The 18,653-nt window shown below is 38.4% G+C and overlaps 1 protein-coding gene and 2 pseudogenes across 1 annotated transcript; 1 reads left to right on the top strand and 2 right to left on the bottom strand.

The window, feature by feature from the left end:
- Window positions 1–5,086: 5,086 nt before the first annotated feature.
- LOC131393668 (olfactory receptor 13C2-like) lies at window positions 5,087–6,043 on the bottom strand. The gene has a single exon (XM_058524721.1). It carries the CDS (start codon window positions 6,041–6,043, stop codon window positions 5,087–5,089), a length of 957 nt encoding a protein of 318 aa, XP_058380704.1.
- An 8,827-nt stretch (window positions 6,044–14,870) lies between these two features.
- On the bottom strand, window positions 14,871–15,807 carry LOC131393669 (olfactory receptor 13C9-like; annotated as a pseudogene).
- Window positions 15,808–16,770: 963 nt separating this feature from the next.
- LOC131393787 (olfactory receptor 13C8-like) lies at window positions 16,771–17,512 on the top strand (annotated as a pseudogene).
- The last annotated feature ends 1,141 nt before the right edge of the window (window positions 17,513–18,653 follow it).

An 18,653-nucleotide genomic window follows, 5' to 3' on the forward strand; every position in this document is an offset into this window, starting at 1 on the left:
ACCTGGAATAAATCCCACTTGATCATGGTGTATAATCTTTTTAACGTATTATTGTATGCGATTTGCTAGTATTTTGTTGAGGATTTTCGCATCGATGTTCATCAGTGATATTGGCCTGTAATTTTCTTTTTTTGTGTTGTCCTTGTCTGGTTTTGGTATCAGGGTAATGTCAGCTTCGCAGAATGAGTTAGGGAGCTTCCCCCCCTCCTCAATTTTTTGGAAGAGTTTGAGAAGGATAGGTATTAAGTCTTCTTTGAATGTTTGGTAGAATTCACCTGGAAGCCATCTGGTCCTGGACTTTTATTTTTGGGGAGGTTTTTGATTACTGTTTCGATCTCCTTACTGGTGATTGGTCTATTCAAATTCTCTACCTCTTCTTGATCCAGTTTTGGAAGGTTGTATGATTCTAAGAATTTATCCATTTCTTCCAGATTGTCAAATTGGTTGGCATATAGCTTTTCATAGTATTCTCTTATAATCTTTTGTATTTCTGAGGTGTCTGTTGTAACCTCTCCTCTTTCATTTCTGATTTTACTTATTTGTGCCTTCTCTCTTTTTTTCTTGGTGAGTCTAGCTAAAGGTTTGTCTATTTCATTGATCTTTTCAAAGAACCAGCTCTTCGTTTTATTAATTTTTTCTATTTTTTTTTGGTCTCTATTTCATTTATTTCTGCTCTGATATTTATTATTTCCCTTCTTCTACTGATTTTGGGCTTTGTTTGTTCTTCTTTTTCTAGTTCCTTTAGGTGCATTGTTAGATTGTTTATTTGAGATTTTTCTTGTTTGTTGAGATAGGCCTGTATCGCTATAAACTTCCCTCTTAGAACCGCTTTTGCTGTATCCCATAAATGCTGGCATGTCGTATTTCATTTTCATTTGTCTCCAGGTATTTTTTGATTTCTTCTTTGATTTCTTCGTTAACCCAGTCATTGTGCAGTAGCATTTTGTTTAATCTCCACGTATTTGTGGCTTTTCTGATTTTCTTCCTATAGCTGATTTCTAGTTTCATACCGTTGTGGTCAGAAAAGATGTTTGGTATTATTTCAATCTTCTTAAATTTATAGAGACTTGTTTTGTGTCCTAATATGTGATCAATCCTGGAGAATGTTCCATGTGAATTTGAAAAGAACGTGTATTCTTCGGTTTTTGGACGGAATGCTCTGTATATATCTACTGGTCCATCTGTTCTAGTGTGTCGTTTAAGGCCAATGTTTCCTTATTGATCTTCTGTTTGGATGATCTATCCGTTGGTGTAAGTGGAGTGTTAAAGTCTCCTACTATTATTGTGTTACTGTCTGTTTCTGTTTTTATGTCTGGTAATAATTGCTTTATATATTTAGGTGCACCTACATTGGGTGCGTAGATATTTACAAGTGTTATATCCTCTTGTTGGATTGTTCCCTTGATCATTATGTAATGCCCTTCTTTGTCTCTTTTTACAGTTTTTGTTTTAAAGTCTATTTTGTCTGATATGAGTACTGCTAACCCAGCTTTCTTTTCATTGCCATTTGCGTGGAGTATCTTTTTCCATCCCTTCACTTTCAGTTTGTGAGTGTCTTTAGGTCTGAAGTGTGTCTCTTGTATGCAGCATATATATGGGTCTTGTTTTTTTATCCAGTCAGCCACCCTATGCCTTTTAATTGGAGCATTTAGTCCATTGACGTTTAAAGTAACTATTGATAAGTATGTACTTACTGCCATTTTTTAAATTTTATTTTTTTCTCAGTGTTTTAGAAGTCCTTCTCTGTTCCTTACTTCTTCTATACAGAATTGATGGTCACTTTAGTTTGACCTCTGTCTCAAAGCTCTACTCTTTAACTCCCCTCCTCCCTCCTTTTATGTTTTTGATATCATATCTAACCTCTTTTTTGTGCATTTGTATCCATTACATGCTAATCATGGAAATAGATAATTTTTCCTGTTTGTGGTCTTCTCTTTTCCCCTTAAATCAGTCCCTTTAACATTTCTTGTAGCACTGGTTTCTTGGTGACAAACTCCTTTAATTTTTGCTTATCTGGGAAAATTTTGATCTCTCCTTCCATTTTGAATGATAACCTTGCTGTGTAGAGTATTCTTGGCTGTAAGTTTTTTCCTTTTAGCACTTTAAATATATCGTGCCATTCTCTTCTAGCCTGTAAGGTTTCTGCTGAGAAGTCAGCTGATAGCCTCATGGGGTTTCCTTTGTATGTAACTTGACATTCTCTTGTGGCTTTTAGGATTCTCTCTTTATCTTTAATTGTGGACATTTTGATTATGATGTGTCTTGGTGTGGGCCTCTTTGGGTTTATCTTGTTTGGCGCTCTCTGTGCTTCTAGTACCTGGATGTCTGTTTCCTTCCTTAGGTTAGGGAAGTTTTCATCTATTATTTCTTGAAATAGATTCTCTGCCCCCTTGTCTCGCTCTTCTCCTTCCGGGACACCTATAACACGGATGTTAGTGTGCTTGATGTTGTCCCAGAGGTCCCTTAGACTGTCCTCACTCTTTTTAATTCTTTTCTCTTTTACCTGTTCAGCTTGGGTAATTTCTTCTAGTCTTTCATCCAGCTCGCAGATCCGTTCTTCTGTATCCTCTACTCTGCTTTTGAGTCCCTCTAGTGAATTTTTCATTTCCAGTATTGTATTCTTCATTTCTGATTGGTTCTTTTTTATATCTTCCATTTCTTTGTTGACATTCTCACCGAGTTCATCTATTCTTCTCCCCAGATCAGTGAGCATCCTTAACACTCTTAGTTTGAACTCTCTGTCGGGTAGGTTGCTCATTTCTGTTTCACTTAGTTCCTTTTCTGGGGTTTTCTCTTGTCCCCTTACTTGGAATGCATTCTTTTGCCTCCTCATTTTGCCTCTTTCCCCGTGCTTGTGTCTACGTATTAGGTAGGTCAGCTATGTCTCCTGCTCTTGGATAGGTGACCTTATGTAAGTGATGCCTTAGGAGGCTTCCAGTGTGCTTCCCTCAGTTCTCAATGTTCCAGGGGTGGCCCCTGTGTGGGCTACGTGTGTCCTTCTATTGTGGCCTGTTTGCTCTCCCTGTAGGCACCCAGGGAGGCTGAGTTATGTTCCTGGCCAGCTGTTGTAATGCTCAGCTGCTTGTAGTTGTTGTGGGCCCTTCAGTCTCTTTATCAGGTGTGGGGAGCCCCAGCACAGTTGGCTGTAAGCTCTATTGGCCACATTTATGTTGCAGTATTTCTTTTAACTGAGTAGGCCCCCAGCGTGGCAGGTTGTTAGGCTCAGGGCCTTACAATTGCTGTAAGCCTCTAGCCTATTAGGTCTCTTGTCAGCTCTCTGAGGATTGCAGCTGGGTGGGGCTGGCCTCAGGCACGGGAGCACCCAATTGTTTCAGGCTTTGGAAGGTGGGGCAAACCTCCTATGTGGGTCTTTGAGAAGCACAAGTCTTCTGCAGCTGATGAGCCCTGTTGCCCACAGGTCCACACACACAGTCAACACAGTCCTGCCCCGTGTGAGCGCCCCGACCTCCCCAAGCGGACCCAGTCTCTCCACAGCGGGCGCCCCACACACTCCGCCACCGCCCCACACTCTCCACCCGCTCCTTGTGCACACCCTGCCCCGCTCAAGTCAGCTCAGTTGCCAGGCTGCAGAGAATCCAGTCACCAATCTATGCAGGCCCACAAGTTGCCTGAGGGCTTTTTGTTGGGTGGGGCCAGTCTCTAGGGTGTGCTGCCTGCCCTGGCTAAGCTGGATTAAATCGGTGCTCTAGCGGGTGGGGCAGACCCTGGGCTAGCAGGCCTCAGGGAGAACTCCAATGGTGTTTGTGTCAGCACGCCCACACCAGGCCACAACAATAGTCGCCGCCAATGTCCCAGTCCCTGGAGAGGTCTCACCCCTCACCGAGATGCACTCAGGGCCTATTAGGTGAGTCTCTTGTCACCAAAGTACTGTGCACCTTTCTTTCTGGTGATTTTAGGATGCTTTCTGGAACGGGTGAGTTTGTGCGCGGGCCCTTTAAGAGCCAGTTTTAGTTTCTTTGTGAACCGGGTTTTCTGGGGGTGCTCCCCAATGCTTTAGTAGCAGCAAAGTCAGATATTATGCCGCTGGTCTCGATTGTGCTGGGTCCACAAAATGCCCACAGCGGGGGCTCCCCGGCTCAGGGCCCCGCACCTCCAGGGAGGCTGCGGACCTGTGAGCTGCTCCCCGCGGCCGTGACGCTGGCGGCTTGTGAAGGCGGCGTTTTTCCTCTCCGGAAGGGGGTCTCTGCCTCTTCCACCTCAGTTAGGATTGTCCTTTGTTGCAGGAGTTCCTCTTATGCAGTTTTCAGTTCTGTCTCAGGGGTAATTTTTCCAGGAGTAGTTGTAAATTGGCTGTGTCCACGGGAGGAGGTGAGTTCAGAGTCTGCTTACGCCACCATCTTGACTCCGCCCCTCTTAATTTTCAAACAGATTTAAAAATCAATTATTTGGTTCCAAGTCCAAAGTAGTTAGATCCATGTCTCAGAAGGTCTTTGGAAAGAAGACTGCCAAAGTAGATATGTTGAAAGTAGAAAATAATAATGATTTAATGCCTCATAGGTAGAGATGAACAAAAAGTTATAAAAATGATACCATTCTAGAGCCAAAAAGTTTAATAGTATCTAACTACCTAGACAGAGGACAATTAGCATTACATATGTGAATAGACTCTAGGCAAACTAAATTATTTTAGTAATTACAGTATTGTAAATTCACAATTTAAATTGTTTTAAAAATCTGAAAGCAGGTTTCATTCTGTCTTGTAAAGAAAGTAAAGAAGTGTTAAATTAGTTTTGGAAATAATTTTATCAAAAACATTTTTTTAAAGGTTTTAATACTAGTGTAACTTTTCCTGTCTGGAAATCTCTCTTCCTATTCCACTATCCCCCTACTTGCCCTCACAATCAAGCTCTTCAACAACGACAACAAACTACAATCATTGATTCCTAAAACACTGAAATTTTTTAATTTACTTTCATTATGCACTGTACCAAAACAGAATATTTTGGAACTTGAGAGCTTTGAGGGACAAATTTGACACACCAGCAAGAACATATCTATTTGACTCTTTGGTTTCCCTAATTGATTTCCACATTGTGATTATAAACATTTCCTGTCCTTTTCCCATTTACTTGTTAAAAACTTTTCTTCTTACTAGATGTTTTACCGCTTCCTTCACATCCTTGTTCCTAAGACTGTAGATTAAAGGATTCACCATAGGAGTAATAATCCCATAGAACATGGATATAAGTTTGTCAGTAGCATCCATGTCATCTGAACTAAGTGTCTCTTTAGACTTGGGCTTCATGTACATGAAGAGAATCGTTCCATAGAATATTATCACCACAGTCAGGTGGGCTGAGCAGGTAGAGAAGACTTTGCTTCTCCCCTCAGAAGAGTGAATTTTGAGAATGCTAACAATGATTAATGTGTAAGAGATAATGATTAATAACAGTGGTGTCAATATGAACAATGTTGTGGCCACAAGCATGATGAACTCATTTCTTGAGAGGTCAGCACAGGCCAATTTCATGACAGCCAGAATTTCACAGGAGAAATGATTGATGACGTTATTCCTACAGAAAGGCAACTGTACTACAAACACAGTTTGTACTGCAGAGTTGACAACTCCTATGATCCAAGACCCGGCTGCCATGGGCACGTAGGAATCCTTGCTCATGGTGACAGAATATCTCAGAGGGTTGCAGATAGCCACATACCGGTCAAAGGCCATCATGCCCAGGAGCACACACTCTGTTGTCCCCATGGCCAAGCCGAGGAACATCTGCACTGCACAGCCAGAGAAGGAGATGGTCTTTTTTTCCGAGAGAAAGCTCACCAGCATGGAGGGCATGGAGGTGGTGGTGTAGCAGACGTCCAAGAAGGAGAGGTTCCCCAGGAAGAAGTACATAGGGGTGTGAAGGTGGGAGTCCAAGATGCTGATTAAAATAAGGGTGCCATTGCCCAGAAGGATGACCACATACATTATTAAGATGAGCACAGAAAAGAGCAGCTCAAGCCTTGGGTAGCCAGAAAGCCCCTTCAGAAAAAATTCCACCAGAATGGTTTGGTTTTCCCGTTGCATTTTACTGTTTCTCTTTTACCTGTAAGACATTAGAGTATGTTAAAACAAAGTATGTATTCTACTATGATTACTTTCCACTGTGTACTAATGCACAAGTACCATACACTCCCAGAGAAAAGAAATAACAAAAGAAAGGAACCAAGAAAGAAGGGAAGCAATAAAGAAAATGGATTGTAGAGAGGGAAGGGAAGAGGAAACTGACAGGTTTTAAGCTACACATAACAGCCATGTAATTCATTTAATCTCATCCCAGTTCTAGGAGACAGGAATTATTCTCCACAGTTTACAGATAAGTACTTCAAAGCAGAAATCTTAAGGAACCTTGACTAAAGCCAGAGCTAAGATTCAAACCTAAGACTTCCTTGCTGAAGCCTGAGATTTTTGCCATATTTGTCATCATATATGTAAACCAGAGGTTATAATAAAAATGGGTATTGTATTATGTATAACTGATCAATAAACCATTTTTATTGGCTACAGATCACCACACAACAGATCAATAATCTTGTCACTCTTTTAAATTATGCTGTGTGATGTTTATTATCGGTCTTGCCCAGTAGCATGTAAACTTTATATAGGCAGGTTATCTTTTTCTTCTTTACTGCCACAGTCCCAATATCTAAAATAGAGAGGACACAGAGATAGAGGTTCAAAAATATTTGTTGAATAAATGAATAAAATCAATGACAAAATAATGACTAACATTTCTTACTCTGTACCAATCCTTTACTAATTGTTTTTTTTTGTGCATTGCCTAATTTAGTCTGAAGAGCCACCCTATTAGGCAATTGCTGTTATTATTAGTGTCATCTTCCTCATCATACAGAGGAGGAAAATAAGGCACAGAAAAGTTAAGTAATGTGCTTAAGGCCAAGGTCACGTAGCTAAATAAGTGGTAGAGCCAAGACTTAAGCCCAAGATATCTGGCTGCAGAGTACAAGCTCTTAATTGTTCATTTTGCAGAGAACTTGGCTCACAGGCTACAATACTTTGTCATCTAATTGACAGTACCAACATGCCAAAAGAAATATCAGACCAAAAAATCTGATCGGTCAGAAAGAAGCAAGATTTCTACATGGCGATTTGAGAGCAGTTGATTTTGATACTTTATATTTTGCTAGGAAATTATTCATAGAATGACAATAAATGTGTTGTCATGGAGCTGCATTTAATTCTTATAATTCTGTGGTCTCCCTTATATGAGTAGTGCTATCTCCTTTTTCATAACTATTCTTAACTGATTGTTTTTTCTTTATTAGTGTCACAAGAGGTGGTCTTGTATTATAGGTCTTCTCCCCCCCAAAAAAAGCATTTGAATAGATTATTCATTGCACATTTTTTAGTTTCTTTTATGAGAGTATTCGGTCCATTCACTTTAAAATATAATTATTAATGTACTTCAATTTTTCTTTCCATATATTTTATTTTTACTAAGACTTATTCTGCATTACTGCATTTTCTTTTTTCCCACTTCCTTGTTTTTGCTGGTTAAGTTGTCATTCACTATTTGTTTTTATTTACTTGAACACTTACTCAGTTTTTCCATTTCAAAAGTGGTACCTTCTCTTTCTCTACTCTTATAACTTGACTTACAGGACCCAACCATTTGCTCATAAAGATTAACTATTTTTTTCACTACAGTGCTGTCTAAACTCCCAAATTATCCCTCAAACACTAAATGAAGGCAGAACTACAAGAATACTTTTATTCCTCCATCTTTAACACCATCCGCAAATTCCCACATGTTACTGAGATAATTCAGAAGTGTTGATAATTTCCGTACAATGTCTTTTTGAGAGTTCTTGTTTGGCCCTTACATTATACAAACTTGGACAGTCAGTCTTTATTTATTTATCCATCTATCTTCCTCCGTATATATCTACTCATTGATCACCATTGGTATCACTCTCTTCTCATTCTCTTTTATTCTCTTGAGGACTTTATTTTACTTTATATTTGGTTTGGTTAGGGTATATTTGCAAAATTTTCCTCAGATGAGAATGTGACTAATATATCATCAGAAGTCTTATAGACCATCAAATATCTTCCTTTTAATTTATTTATATAAGTGCATGACTTTTGACCTACAAATTCTACATCTAACAATATATCCTAAGGAAATGATATACATAATTATATATAATATACAATATGTAGTTATATATTATATATAACAAATATATGTATAGTACATAGCTTATATAAGTATGTAAGTCAAAAATGTATAACAGTTATAAACACACAATGTATCCATGAATTGTGATTGTTACTATTAATTGACATTCTTCATTATATTTGGTACTTTAAAGTTTATACACATAAATATATGTATATATATCTTAGCTGAAAAGAGTGTGTAAAAAACTCAGGGACCAAAGTTCTAGAGAATTTCCAAACAGAGAAGTTTCCTAACACCTCTCACTGTGACCTTTCTTTAGGTAGCTATGCACTGATAGCTCACAAGGATAAGGCATGGTTTCCTCTCTAATGACCTTGCCTCCTAAGGATGAGGAGACATGCACTCCTATACATTCTCAGTGGACACACAAATTGGTACATCCTCTGTGGAGGATGATTTGGCAATGTTTGTCAAAATCACAAATGCGTACATATAACTGACCACAGGTTTACTTCTAGGTAATTATCACACAGTTATGCTAGAACACCTTAAAGCGATTTACCTACAAATTGATTCATTAAAGTATTGTTTGTAATAGCAGAGGTGAAAACAAGTTAAACTTCCATGAGAAGGGGACATAGAAATAATGGAATACTATTCTGCTGTTAAAAAGAATAAGGGGCTTTTTGTGCATTGATATAGAAAGATCTTCAAGAAATATTCAGTTGAAAAGTAATGTTCAGAATGGATTATATGGCACACTAACATTTGTGTAAAGAAGATTATATATGTATGTGTGTGTATGGATATGTGTACACACCTTTTTGCTCCCAAGTAGAATATCTTTAGAAAAATAAACAAGAATAGTTTGTTATTTCCAAGAAAGGAAATGGATAACTAATTAACAGGAATGGAATATAGGCTGTTTACAGTATATCCTTTAGTACCTTTTAAAAATTTTGAACCTTGTGAATATGTTACCCATTCATAAAATAAATAACATTTAAGCTAAAGAGTTCTTGCCTGTGAGATTCACAACCTTTCTCCTTTCACTTTTCCAACGGAACACTACGTGAAACCATCCACTGCCACAGGACACAACCACATATGTTTGAAACTTGTTCTAACTTATTTGGTATCACACACTAAATGGGAATTGCTGAAGACTAGTGACTACTTTAAATATAGTCACATTCTCAATTCTCAAGACACTTCACATGGTATCATTAGGATTTCCAGGCCCATGTCCATCTTCTGTCCCACTATCAAGCTGTAAGCTGTTCTTTGACCTGGTTAAGGGTCTATCCTTCTACATCATATCATTTCCTTTCCCTTAAATGTGTTACTGCTTTTATGAACTAGTAAAATTCCTAGAACAATATTACAAGTCAACAAATGTTAACTATTATTCTTGTTCCATTCTCAAGTCCAAAGAGCCTTCCCTCTTCAGAATCTCTTGTCCACCTAACTTTATGAGGTACTTTGCTCTAAATCTCAGGTCCATCTTCTCAATTTCAGGACATAATTGGATCACTCCAAACCCAACCTGATTTCCCTATTCTAATCTTCTCCTTGGTGGCCTAGTGGTTAAGATTCGGCACAGGTTTGCTTCCCAGTCAGGGAACAACACCACCCACCTGTTGGTTGCAATACTGTGGTGGCTGAGTGTTGTTGTGATGCTGAAAGCTATGCCACCAGTATTTCAAATACCAGCAGGGTCACTCATGGTGGACAGGTTTCAGAAGAGCTCCCAGACTAAGACAGTCTTGGAAGCAGGAACTGACCGCCCACCTCTGAAAAAATTGACCATGAAAAACCTATGAAGAACAGCAGAGCATTGTCTGATATAGTGCTGGAAGGTGAGAGGATGGCACAAACGACCAGGCAGGGTTCTGCTTTGTGGTACACAGGGTCGCTGGGAGTAGGAATTCACTGGAGGGCACTAACGACAATAAAAACTCTTTCTATCTCCAGGTCTTAACATTCTGTAGCTTTATATAAAATTTGCATTTTATAGAATTTTTCAGATCTTCTAGGTTAGGGTGTAAACCACTTGAGATCCCAAAGGGCATTAGGTACATGTGAAGTTCATTGAATAAGGGAGGTTATACATACACCTGTGAAAACCAAACCATTGTTCCATGAGCTTCCTCCATGCTACCCAATATTCTATCAATCATGTTCCATAATATAATCAAGACCACAGGACTTGGCGGTAGGCTTCGTTCAAATGTCATCTCTGTCGCTTATTAACTAGGTGGCCTGGGCATGTTCCTGATCATCACCTTCCCCACCTATAGAATGAAGATAAAGATGCACCTATACCATACCTTTGTTGATAAGATTAAATGAGATGGTGTATGTGATTCAATTAACACAATAACGGTTCCCATTGTTAGTAGTTTCCTTTATGCCCTCTTTTATGCTTCTTCCTTCTGTTAAGAGTCTTTTGACATTTCTGAACCAGTCATGATTGTCTTTCCATGAGGTCAAGTACATGTAGCTTAAAAGCTTAATCAGATCACACACAGTGTTCTGATAAATGGTATTATTTTCATGTTACATGCAAATCCTAATACATTTTCTCACACTCACTCCAATCCTTTGGATGCCAGAAAATTAGGTGGCAAAAAGGAAAATCTCCCAAAAGATTCAATTCACTACATTTAAAATTAGGGTTTTAGAAAGGTGTCTGCATTTTCTTTGTCTTAAAATACATGGCTACCTTTTTTTTGACTAAGGGTATTTTAACATTTTTAGCAAGCCTTTTAACATGAAAAAGAAAAAAGTCACTCACTTTTACAGTTATAATCTAATATTAGGAAAGCAAATATTCAAAATAGTCACCGATTTTGCATGCAAACACACTAGGATAATGCCCAAGCAGGTCACTTTCTGGCTATTCATTGCTTTGGTAAATTATGTTTTTCAGATTTCAAGGAATGATTATGTTCAGGTTTTATTCTTAAATCCAAATTGGTCATCAATCTTTCTCATATGTTACCTCTGTAGAAAGAGTCTCTAGCACACTACCTGGCACATAATTCATCCGGTTCTCAGTTGACAGAACCAAACGGAACTGAGTTGTTGCTAGGGGACCAGCAAAGACTTGTTTGTTAAGAGTTTTATACTACAAAACAGAGTCAACTGTCTACTGTGTAGTGAGCCTCAGTTAGGTAAAGCAGAAGACAGAACATCCAAATACTTGGTACTGCACTAAAAAGTTACACGTTGACAGAAAGTAATTCACACCTGCAGAGTAAATTCCTTTCAGTTTGTTGCACAAGTGTCTTTGCATGCAGAGCTGCTCTTTCAGTCTCATAGCCCTTTTTGTTCCTACTACACTCAGTGAATAGACTATAAATTCTATTTCCAATAATCAGTCTCTCCTCAGTGAGAAAAACATCCTGTTTTCAAACTTGACACCTTTAACCCATCAGTCCAACTCTTGCTTATAGCTGATAAAAATTTGTCTCTTGCCTTTGCAGCAACTTACCTCCAAACCACAGGTCGCCCCTCTGTCTAGGTTGCAGCAACAACAGATATTCTCATCTTGCTTTGCTACTTGCAGCCAATCTTCACGACTCCTCACTAGCAGCTGAACCTCCAAAGAGGCAGCTACTGGTGAGTAATCATTTTGTCATAGAGACTCATAGATTTGTTGACATTTAATAGAAACAGGATTGTTATGGGTATAATTATTAGGATAAATTCCTCTAGTTCAGATAAAGCATCATTAGATTACTCTGGTTCAAAATAGAAAGAAAATCAATATTTTGTAATAAATTTTAGGACTTGGGCAATATGACCCAGAAGCTGAAACACTGTCCCATTGTAGAGACCCACAAATACCTAAAGAATCTGCTTCAGGCTTTAGGACACAATTTAAATGTTCTTAAGGACCTCTATGCACAACTTTAAATTGCTTCAGAGATGAGATATGTATAAAACTTATGAGACGTCAGAAATAAAGCCCTAAAGACCTAATTACAGTAGGCCTGTTACTCTACTTTGTACACAAAATCAGAAGGGGGCTCGTGTGTTGTCATCAAAGTTTCCCCAGCTGAATTCTCTCTCAATCTCTCTCTCAGACACACACACACACACACACACACACACACACACACAGTATTTTGAAGTATAATTGATTATTTACTGTACAAACAAATTTTCTGTTGACTTTACACGTTTAGCTTGTAGTAAACGTTGACTTTTTTTTTTTTTTTTTTTGGTGAGGAAGATTAGACCTGAGCTAACATCAGCTGCCACTCCCCCCCTTTCATGAGGAATATTGGCCCTGGGCTAACATCCACGCCCATCCTCCTCTACTTTATACTTTGGACGCCTGCCACAGCATGGCTTGATGAGCAGTGCGTAAGTCCACAACCAGGATCTGAACCCATGAACCCAGGGCCACCGAAGCAGAGCATGTGAACTTCACCACCACGCCACCAGGCCAGCCCCCAAAAGTTGACTTTTTGAACAAACATTTATATTGTAAATATTCTAACAGTAATACACACTCATTGTAAAAGAAGAAATAATTTTTTTTACAAGGAATGAAGGAAGGAAAGAAGGAAGGAAGGGGACAAGAAGGTGTGGCAAGGAAAGATATCATACGCTCAGGCAATATATAGAGATGTAAAGAACAAATTTGAAGATAAATTATAATTACACAACCTAGTGATAAACCGTAGTTCAAAGGGAGCCTGATCTTCATTGTAAAACAATGTAATAACTCAGATTAAAATGTTGTCAATAATTTAGAATTTTTTTCTAATCTAAAAGGATTTAAATGGTATCTCATTATTGCTATAAATGGAATTTTTAATTACTAGACATATTTAACTTTTTTGTGTGTCTTAAATAGCTGTATTTCCTTTTATGTGTGTAGTACACTCCTGTATTCTACCCATATTTCTATTAGGTGTTTCATATTTTCTATTGACCTCTGTTTACATGAAATTTTTGCACACCTATTCAATGAAGCTCATATTAAGAATTTCTGTGAAAATAAAAATACCCGTGATACAATCTCTACCTCCAAGAATCCCATAAGTAGTGAGAAAAATATCTATGTAATCATATGATTTCGATAAAAGCTGGTAATGTGCAATAAAAAGGATGGCTTAGTGTTCTATGCAAATATAAGTGACAAGAAACTCAGAATCAGGAAACAACTTCTAGGAGAAGTGATACCTGAACTGATTCTTAATTTGTGAGTGAGAATTTGAGAGGCAAGTAATATAAGGAAGGATATTCCAGGAACAGGAAACAATAACACCAATGGTGAAAGACAAGAAATAGCATGATGAAGGCAGGAAAATAAAAATAAACTCAGCATCACAGCAACATAGAGACACAGATAGGGGTTAGTGGAAGATGAAACTAAACAGACCACAGCAAAGGGGGCCTCATATGCCACGAGTGTTAGTCAGATGTTAGCTCTAGGCTGATCTTCCTCCCACACACAAAAAAGTGAACTTGGAAAAATGAAATTAATATACGTGAAATTCCATAAACATTTAATTCTTATTTGTCTGTGTAAAATATGTTTATGCCCAACATCCTCTGATTGCACTGATCCATCAATATAAAATTCATCCAGGCAAATGGATTTCCTACAATGTGGCTCTCTCCTGAACACACTTTCTCGTTCATCTTGGGCTGTAATTACAAGTGTTCTTCAGATGGAGTAAAAATTTGAAAAGAAAGTCAAGGGAAATCAAATAATGTCACCTCCTGTCTGACATCCCCCAGTCCTCTGCTCCTCAGATCACTAAGGTCACAAGGGTAGTTAGTAACAGAAAGAGGACATGAATGCAGGTCTACTCACTACAAATCAAGAGCTTGGATATTCTTCTTCTGAGATTAGGAAAAGTATTGGAGTTTCCTCAGGATATCAAAGAAATCTGGCTTCTTCTAAATGGGCAATGATATGACCCCCCCCGCCCCCATCCAAACCAGCACTTGTCTACACTATTGTCTGGACCAGTAGACAGGTTTTCAAACTCAGTTTTAATTTTGCAAAATTTTCTTTATGCTAAAGCTAACACGTAAGCTGCAACAGAGGGAGGAATTAAAATAAGGATATCTTGAATGATCGCACAGGCCCTGCCCTTAAGGCTCACTTACTCATGCTCAATAGTCCCAAATGCCTAGCATCCTTAGGGTTCCACTGGAAAAATATTCTAAATATTGAACAAGAAAACAGTATTTAATGGCTTAGGAGGATTTAGAGATTAATGTGGAACCACCTCACAAGGCTCTCCACTGGAAAATGTGGGTGCAGTGTTTTGGGGTTTTCTGTTTTGCTTTTTTGACAACAGAGAGCTTTATTAATTTTGAAAGATTTGATGAAGTGTTGCCTATGAAACAGCATTATGTAACAAATTGAACATAAAAAGACATATAACACCCAATTCCAATACTGGAATAAATACAGAATATGAAAGATACTGTTCAAAATGTTCAAACATGGCCATCTCCTAGGGTTAGATTAATAGATGATCTCTCTCTTTTCTTCCACCTACTCTCCTGTATCTTGCCAATTCTCTATAATGAGCATGCAATAATTTTGACATTCTATATGTAATTATAAAAATTTTTTAAATAATAAATGAAAGTGCAAATAAAGTAACGAAATTGCAACATAATTTTCAAGTTTCAATAATGTTTATTGTGTTAGCAATCCAATATCTTTTGCATTCACTTGCTAAAGAACCTTTTGTTAAATAGATGTTTTATTGCCTCCTTTACATCCTTGTTTCTGAGGATTCATCATGGGAGTCATCACCCCATAGAACATGGATATAAGTTTCTCAGCAGCATCCAAGTCATCTGAATTAAGGATCTCTTTAGACTTGGGCTTCATGTACATGAAGAGAATGGTTCCATAGAATATTATCACCACAGTAAGTTGGACTGAGCAGGTTGAGAAGGCTTTGCTTCTCCCCTCTGAAGTACGGATCTTCAGGATGCTGGAAATGACTAATGAGTAAGAGATGACAATCAAGAGCAGGGGCATTAATGTGAACAATGTCGTGGCCACAAGCACGATGAACTCATTGCCTGAGATGTCAGCACAGGCTATCTTCATGACAGCCAGAATTTCACAGGAGAAATGATTGACGACGTTATTCCTACAGAAGATCAATTGTACCACAAATGCAGATTGTACTGCAGAGTTGAAAACTCCTATGATTCAGGACCCAGCTGCCATGGGCACATAAGAATTCTTACTCATGATAACAGAACATCTCAGAGGGTTGCAGATAGCCACATACCGGTGAAAGGCCATCATGTCCAGGAGCATACACTCTGTTGTCCCCATGGGCAAGCCAAGGAACGTCTGTACTGCACAGCCAGAGAAGGATACAGTCTTTCTTTCCAAGGGGAACCTCACCAGTGTGGAGGGAATGGAGGTGGTGGTGTAGCAGATGTCCAAGAAGGAGAGGTTCTCCAGGAAGAAATACATACGGGTGTGCGAGCTCAAGATGCTGATTAAAATAAGGGTGCCATTTCCCAGAAGGATGACCACATACATTATTAAGATGAGCACAAAAAAGAGTAGCTCAAACCTTGGGTAACCACAAAGCCCCTTCAGAAAAAATTCCACCAGAATGGTTTGGCATTCCCATTCCATTTTCCTTTCTCTCTTTCATCTGTAAGAATTAACAATAATAATAATTTCTTTACTGTGGTAAGTCCACAAAGCCTACGCTCAAACTCAAGTTTGCTTGTGGTCCATAATTATCTGAGATAATTTTATGAACTATAAAATCAACACTGAATGCATTATATCAGAGAATTCGTTAGCTGACTTACAAAGGCAGCCAAGTCCCAGGTCAGGAAGACTCAACTCATTGAATATCAAAACACCTCAAAGAAGTGTGCCAATCTCAAAGGGGAATGGTCAGCAAGAAACCCAACCAGTGTTTATTGACTGCCTGACTGCCCAAAAACTGGATGCAATTCATGTAAAGCCCAGTAATCTGAAATCTTCTCCTTACAATGCAAATACCTTTTTTTTTGGTGAAAGATTTAAATTTTATTTTAAAAATTATTATACAGTAAAACATACAATAAAATTGATTTTGCTCTTTTAGCATACGGTTCTATGAATTTTAAAACATCTATAGCTTCATGCAATTATCACCATAATCAGGACATAGAACTCTTCTATCACCCTAAAATCTCCCTTATACTATCCCTTTATAGCCACTCCTTTCACCCACTCATAAATTCTGGCAAAGACTAATATGCTGTTTATCCCTATAGTTTTACCTTTTCCAGAATGTTATATAAATGGAATCATATGAGCCATTGGTGTCTGGCTTCTTTCACTTAACATAAAGCCTCTGAGATTCTTCTAAGTTGTTATTGCCAAGTAGTATTCCATTGCATGGATATACTATTGTTTGTGAATCTATTCACCTATTCACCAGTTCCACCTCCACAGAGGTTTGACTCTATCACTCAGCTTTTAACTCTTGTAAATGAAGAGGCCTGTAAAGTCTTTCATCTGTCATGAGGTATCTTTAAAAGCAATGGATCTAATCTATTTTGAGCCTGCTGGGAAATGGAGTCCTCTTCTCAGTAATCGCCTATGATTCTCACACACACCCCCATGTATTTCTTCCTCTGTAATCTTTCCTTCCTGGACACTTGCTACATAAGCTCCTCTGTCCAAATAATTCTTGACAGCTTCGTGACAGGAAGGAAAATGGTTTCCTTCTCTGGGTGCATGGTGCAAATGTTTCTCTCCTTTGCCATGGGGGCCTAGACTGTGTGCTTCTAGGCATGATGGCACTTTGCTATGTGGCCATCTGCTACCCACTGAGATACCCTGTCATCATGAGCAAAAGGACCTATGTAGCCATGGCAGCTGGATCCTGGGTTGCTGGGCTTGTGGACTCAGTGGTGCAGACATCTCTCACAATGCAATTACCATTCTGTGCTAACAATGTCATTAGCCACTTTGTCTGTGAAATTCTGGCTATCCTAAAACTGGCCTGTGCCAACATTTCAATCAGTGTGATATATGGCAGGGTCATGTCTGATTGTTCTGGTTATTCCATTGCTTGTAATTTCCATCTCTTACATTTTTATTGTTGCACTATTCTGAGGATCCCTTCCACGAAAGGAAAATGTAAGGCCTTCTCCACCTGCTCAGCCCACCTGACAGTGGTGATTATATTCTATGGAGCCATCTTCTTCATGTATGCAAAGCCCAAGTCTAAAAGCTCTGTTGGTCCAGATAATCAAGACATTGTTGGGGTCCTCATCTCTATGGAGTGATGACCCCCATGCCCAATCCTCTCATCTATATTCCGAGGAGAAGGATGTAAAGGCTGCTGTGAAGAACATGCTGGGTAGGAGACACTGCTCTGATGGGATATGAATACTCATTTGCACTGTGTGACTCAGAAGTCAAAGCAGCTGCAGACACGAAATTCCAATAGAGAAAATCACCACGTGAAAACAAATTCACCCAGTGTCATTCAAAATTATATGATAGAAATATTTTGGTTGCAGTTGTTACTATTAGTTTTTGTTCTAACTGCAGAAATAAAACGTGCTTGCAGATTTAAAAAATACTATTATGGAGGGGCCGGCCCAGTGGCATAGTGGTTAAGTTCTCACGTTCCGCTTCAGTGACCCAGAATGTGAATGTTCGGACCCTGGGCGCAGACATTCGCACCACTTATCAAGCCGTGCCGTGGCAGGAGTCCCGTATATAAAGTAGAGGAAGATGGGCATAGATGTTCGCCCAGGGCCAGTCTTCCTCAGTAAAAAGAAGCGGACTGGCATGTTAGCTCAAGGCTAATTTTCCTCACACAAAAAAAATACTATTTTGGAAATTTAAAAAGTTGAAAATCTCTTAGGAAGTTCCAGCACTTTGTAACCTAAAATAAGTACATTATTAATTAATAATTCAAAGTGATTATTAATCAGCACATGATATATTGTATATTAATTTTTAATTTGTTCATTTATTTACTGTCTGAGTCCACCACACATATAAGCTCTCTGAGAATAGGAACTTGTCTGTTTCTTACCTTACAACATCCTAAAGACCTAGAATGAAATGTGAGGCATAGTAGATGCTCAACATAAATATTTTTTGAATAAATAAGTGAACTATAGCATGTATAAAAGTAAAAATGTTTATTTGTCATATCTGAGGTAAAAAAGGTTATTCAAAAAGAAATTTGATTCAAAGTAATATTTTCTAAATAAACTAGATTGGCATTTTGTCATATGAACTCACTTAACAAAGTGCTACCTTTTCTTTCTTGTGTGATGAGTATTATAATGTAGATGAATAGGTTCTATTCACCAGCTACCATAACTTTTCTGGATTTGGTATATAATGTAACAAAGATAACTGAAAAAGCCCTCTAGTAACACACCCTACCTTTTAACCTGATAAAATACAGCTAACATTGTAGCAGAGAATTCGTCTTGGACTTCGAGATCAGTCTGTAA

Source organism: Diceros bicornis, chromosome 28, assembly GCF_020826845.1.
Source record: "Diceros bicornis minor isolate mBicDic1 chromosome 28, mDicBic1.mat.cur, whole genome shotgun sequence".
Taxonomy (NCBI): Eukaryota; Metazoa; Chordata; class Mammalia; order Perissodactyla; family Rhinocerotidae; genus Diceros; species Diceros bicornis.

What these genes read in the sequence shown, in the direction of transcription:
- LOC131393668 (XM_058524721.1), bottom strand. Translation starts at nt 6,043, where the DNA reads ATGCAACGGGAAAACCAAACCATTCTGGTGGAATTTTTTCTGAAGGGG.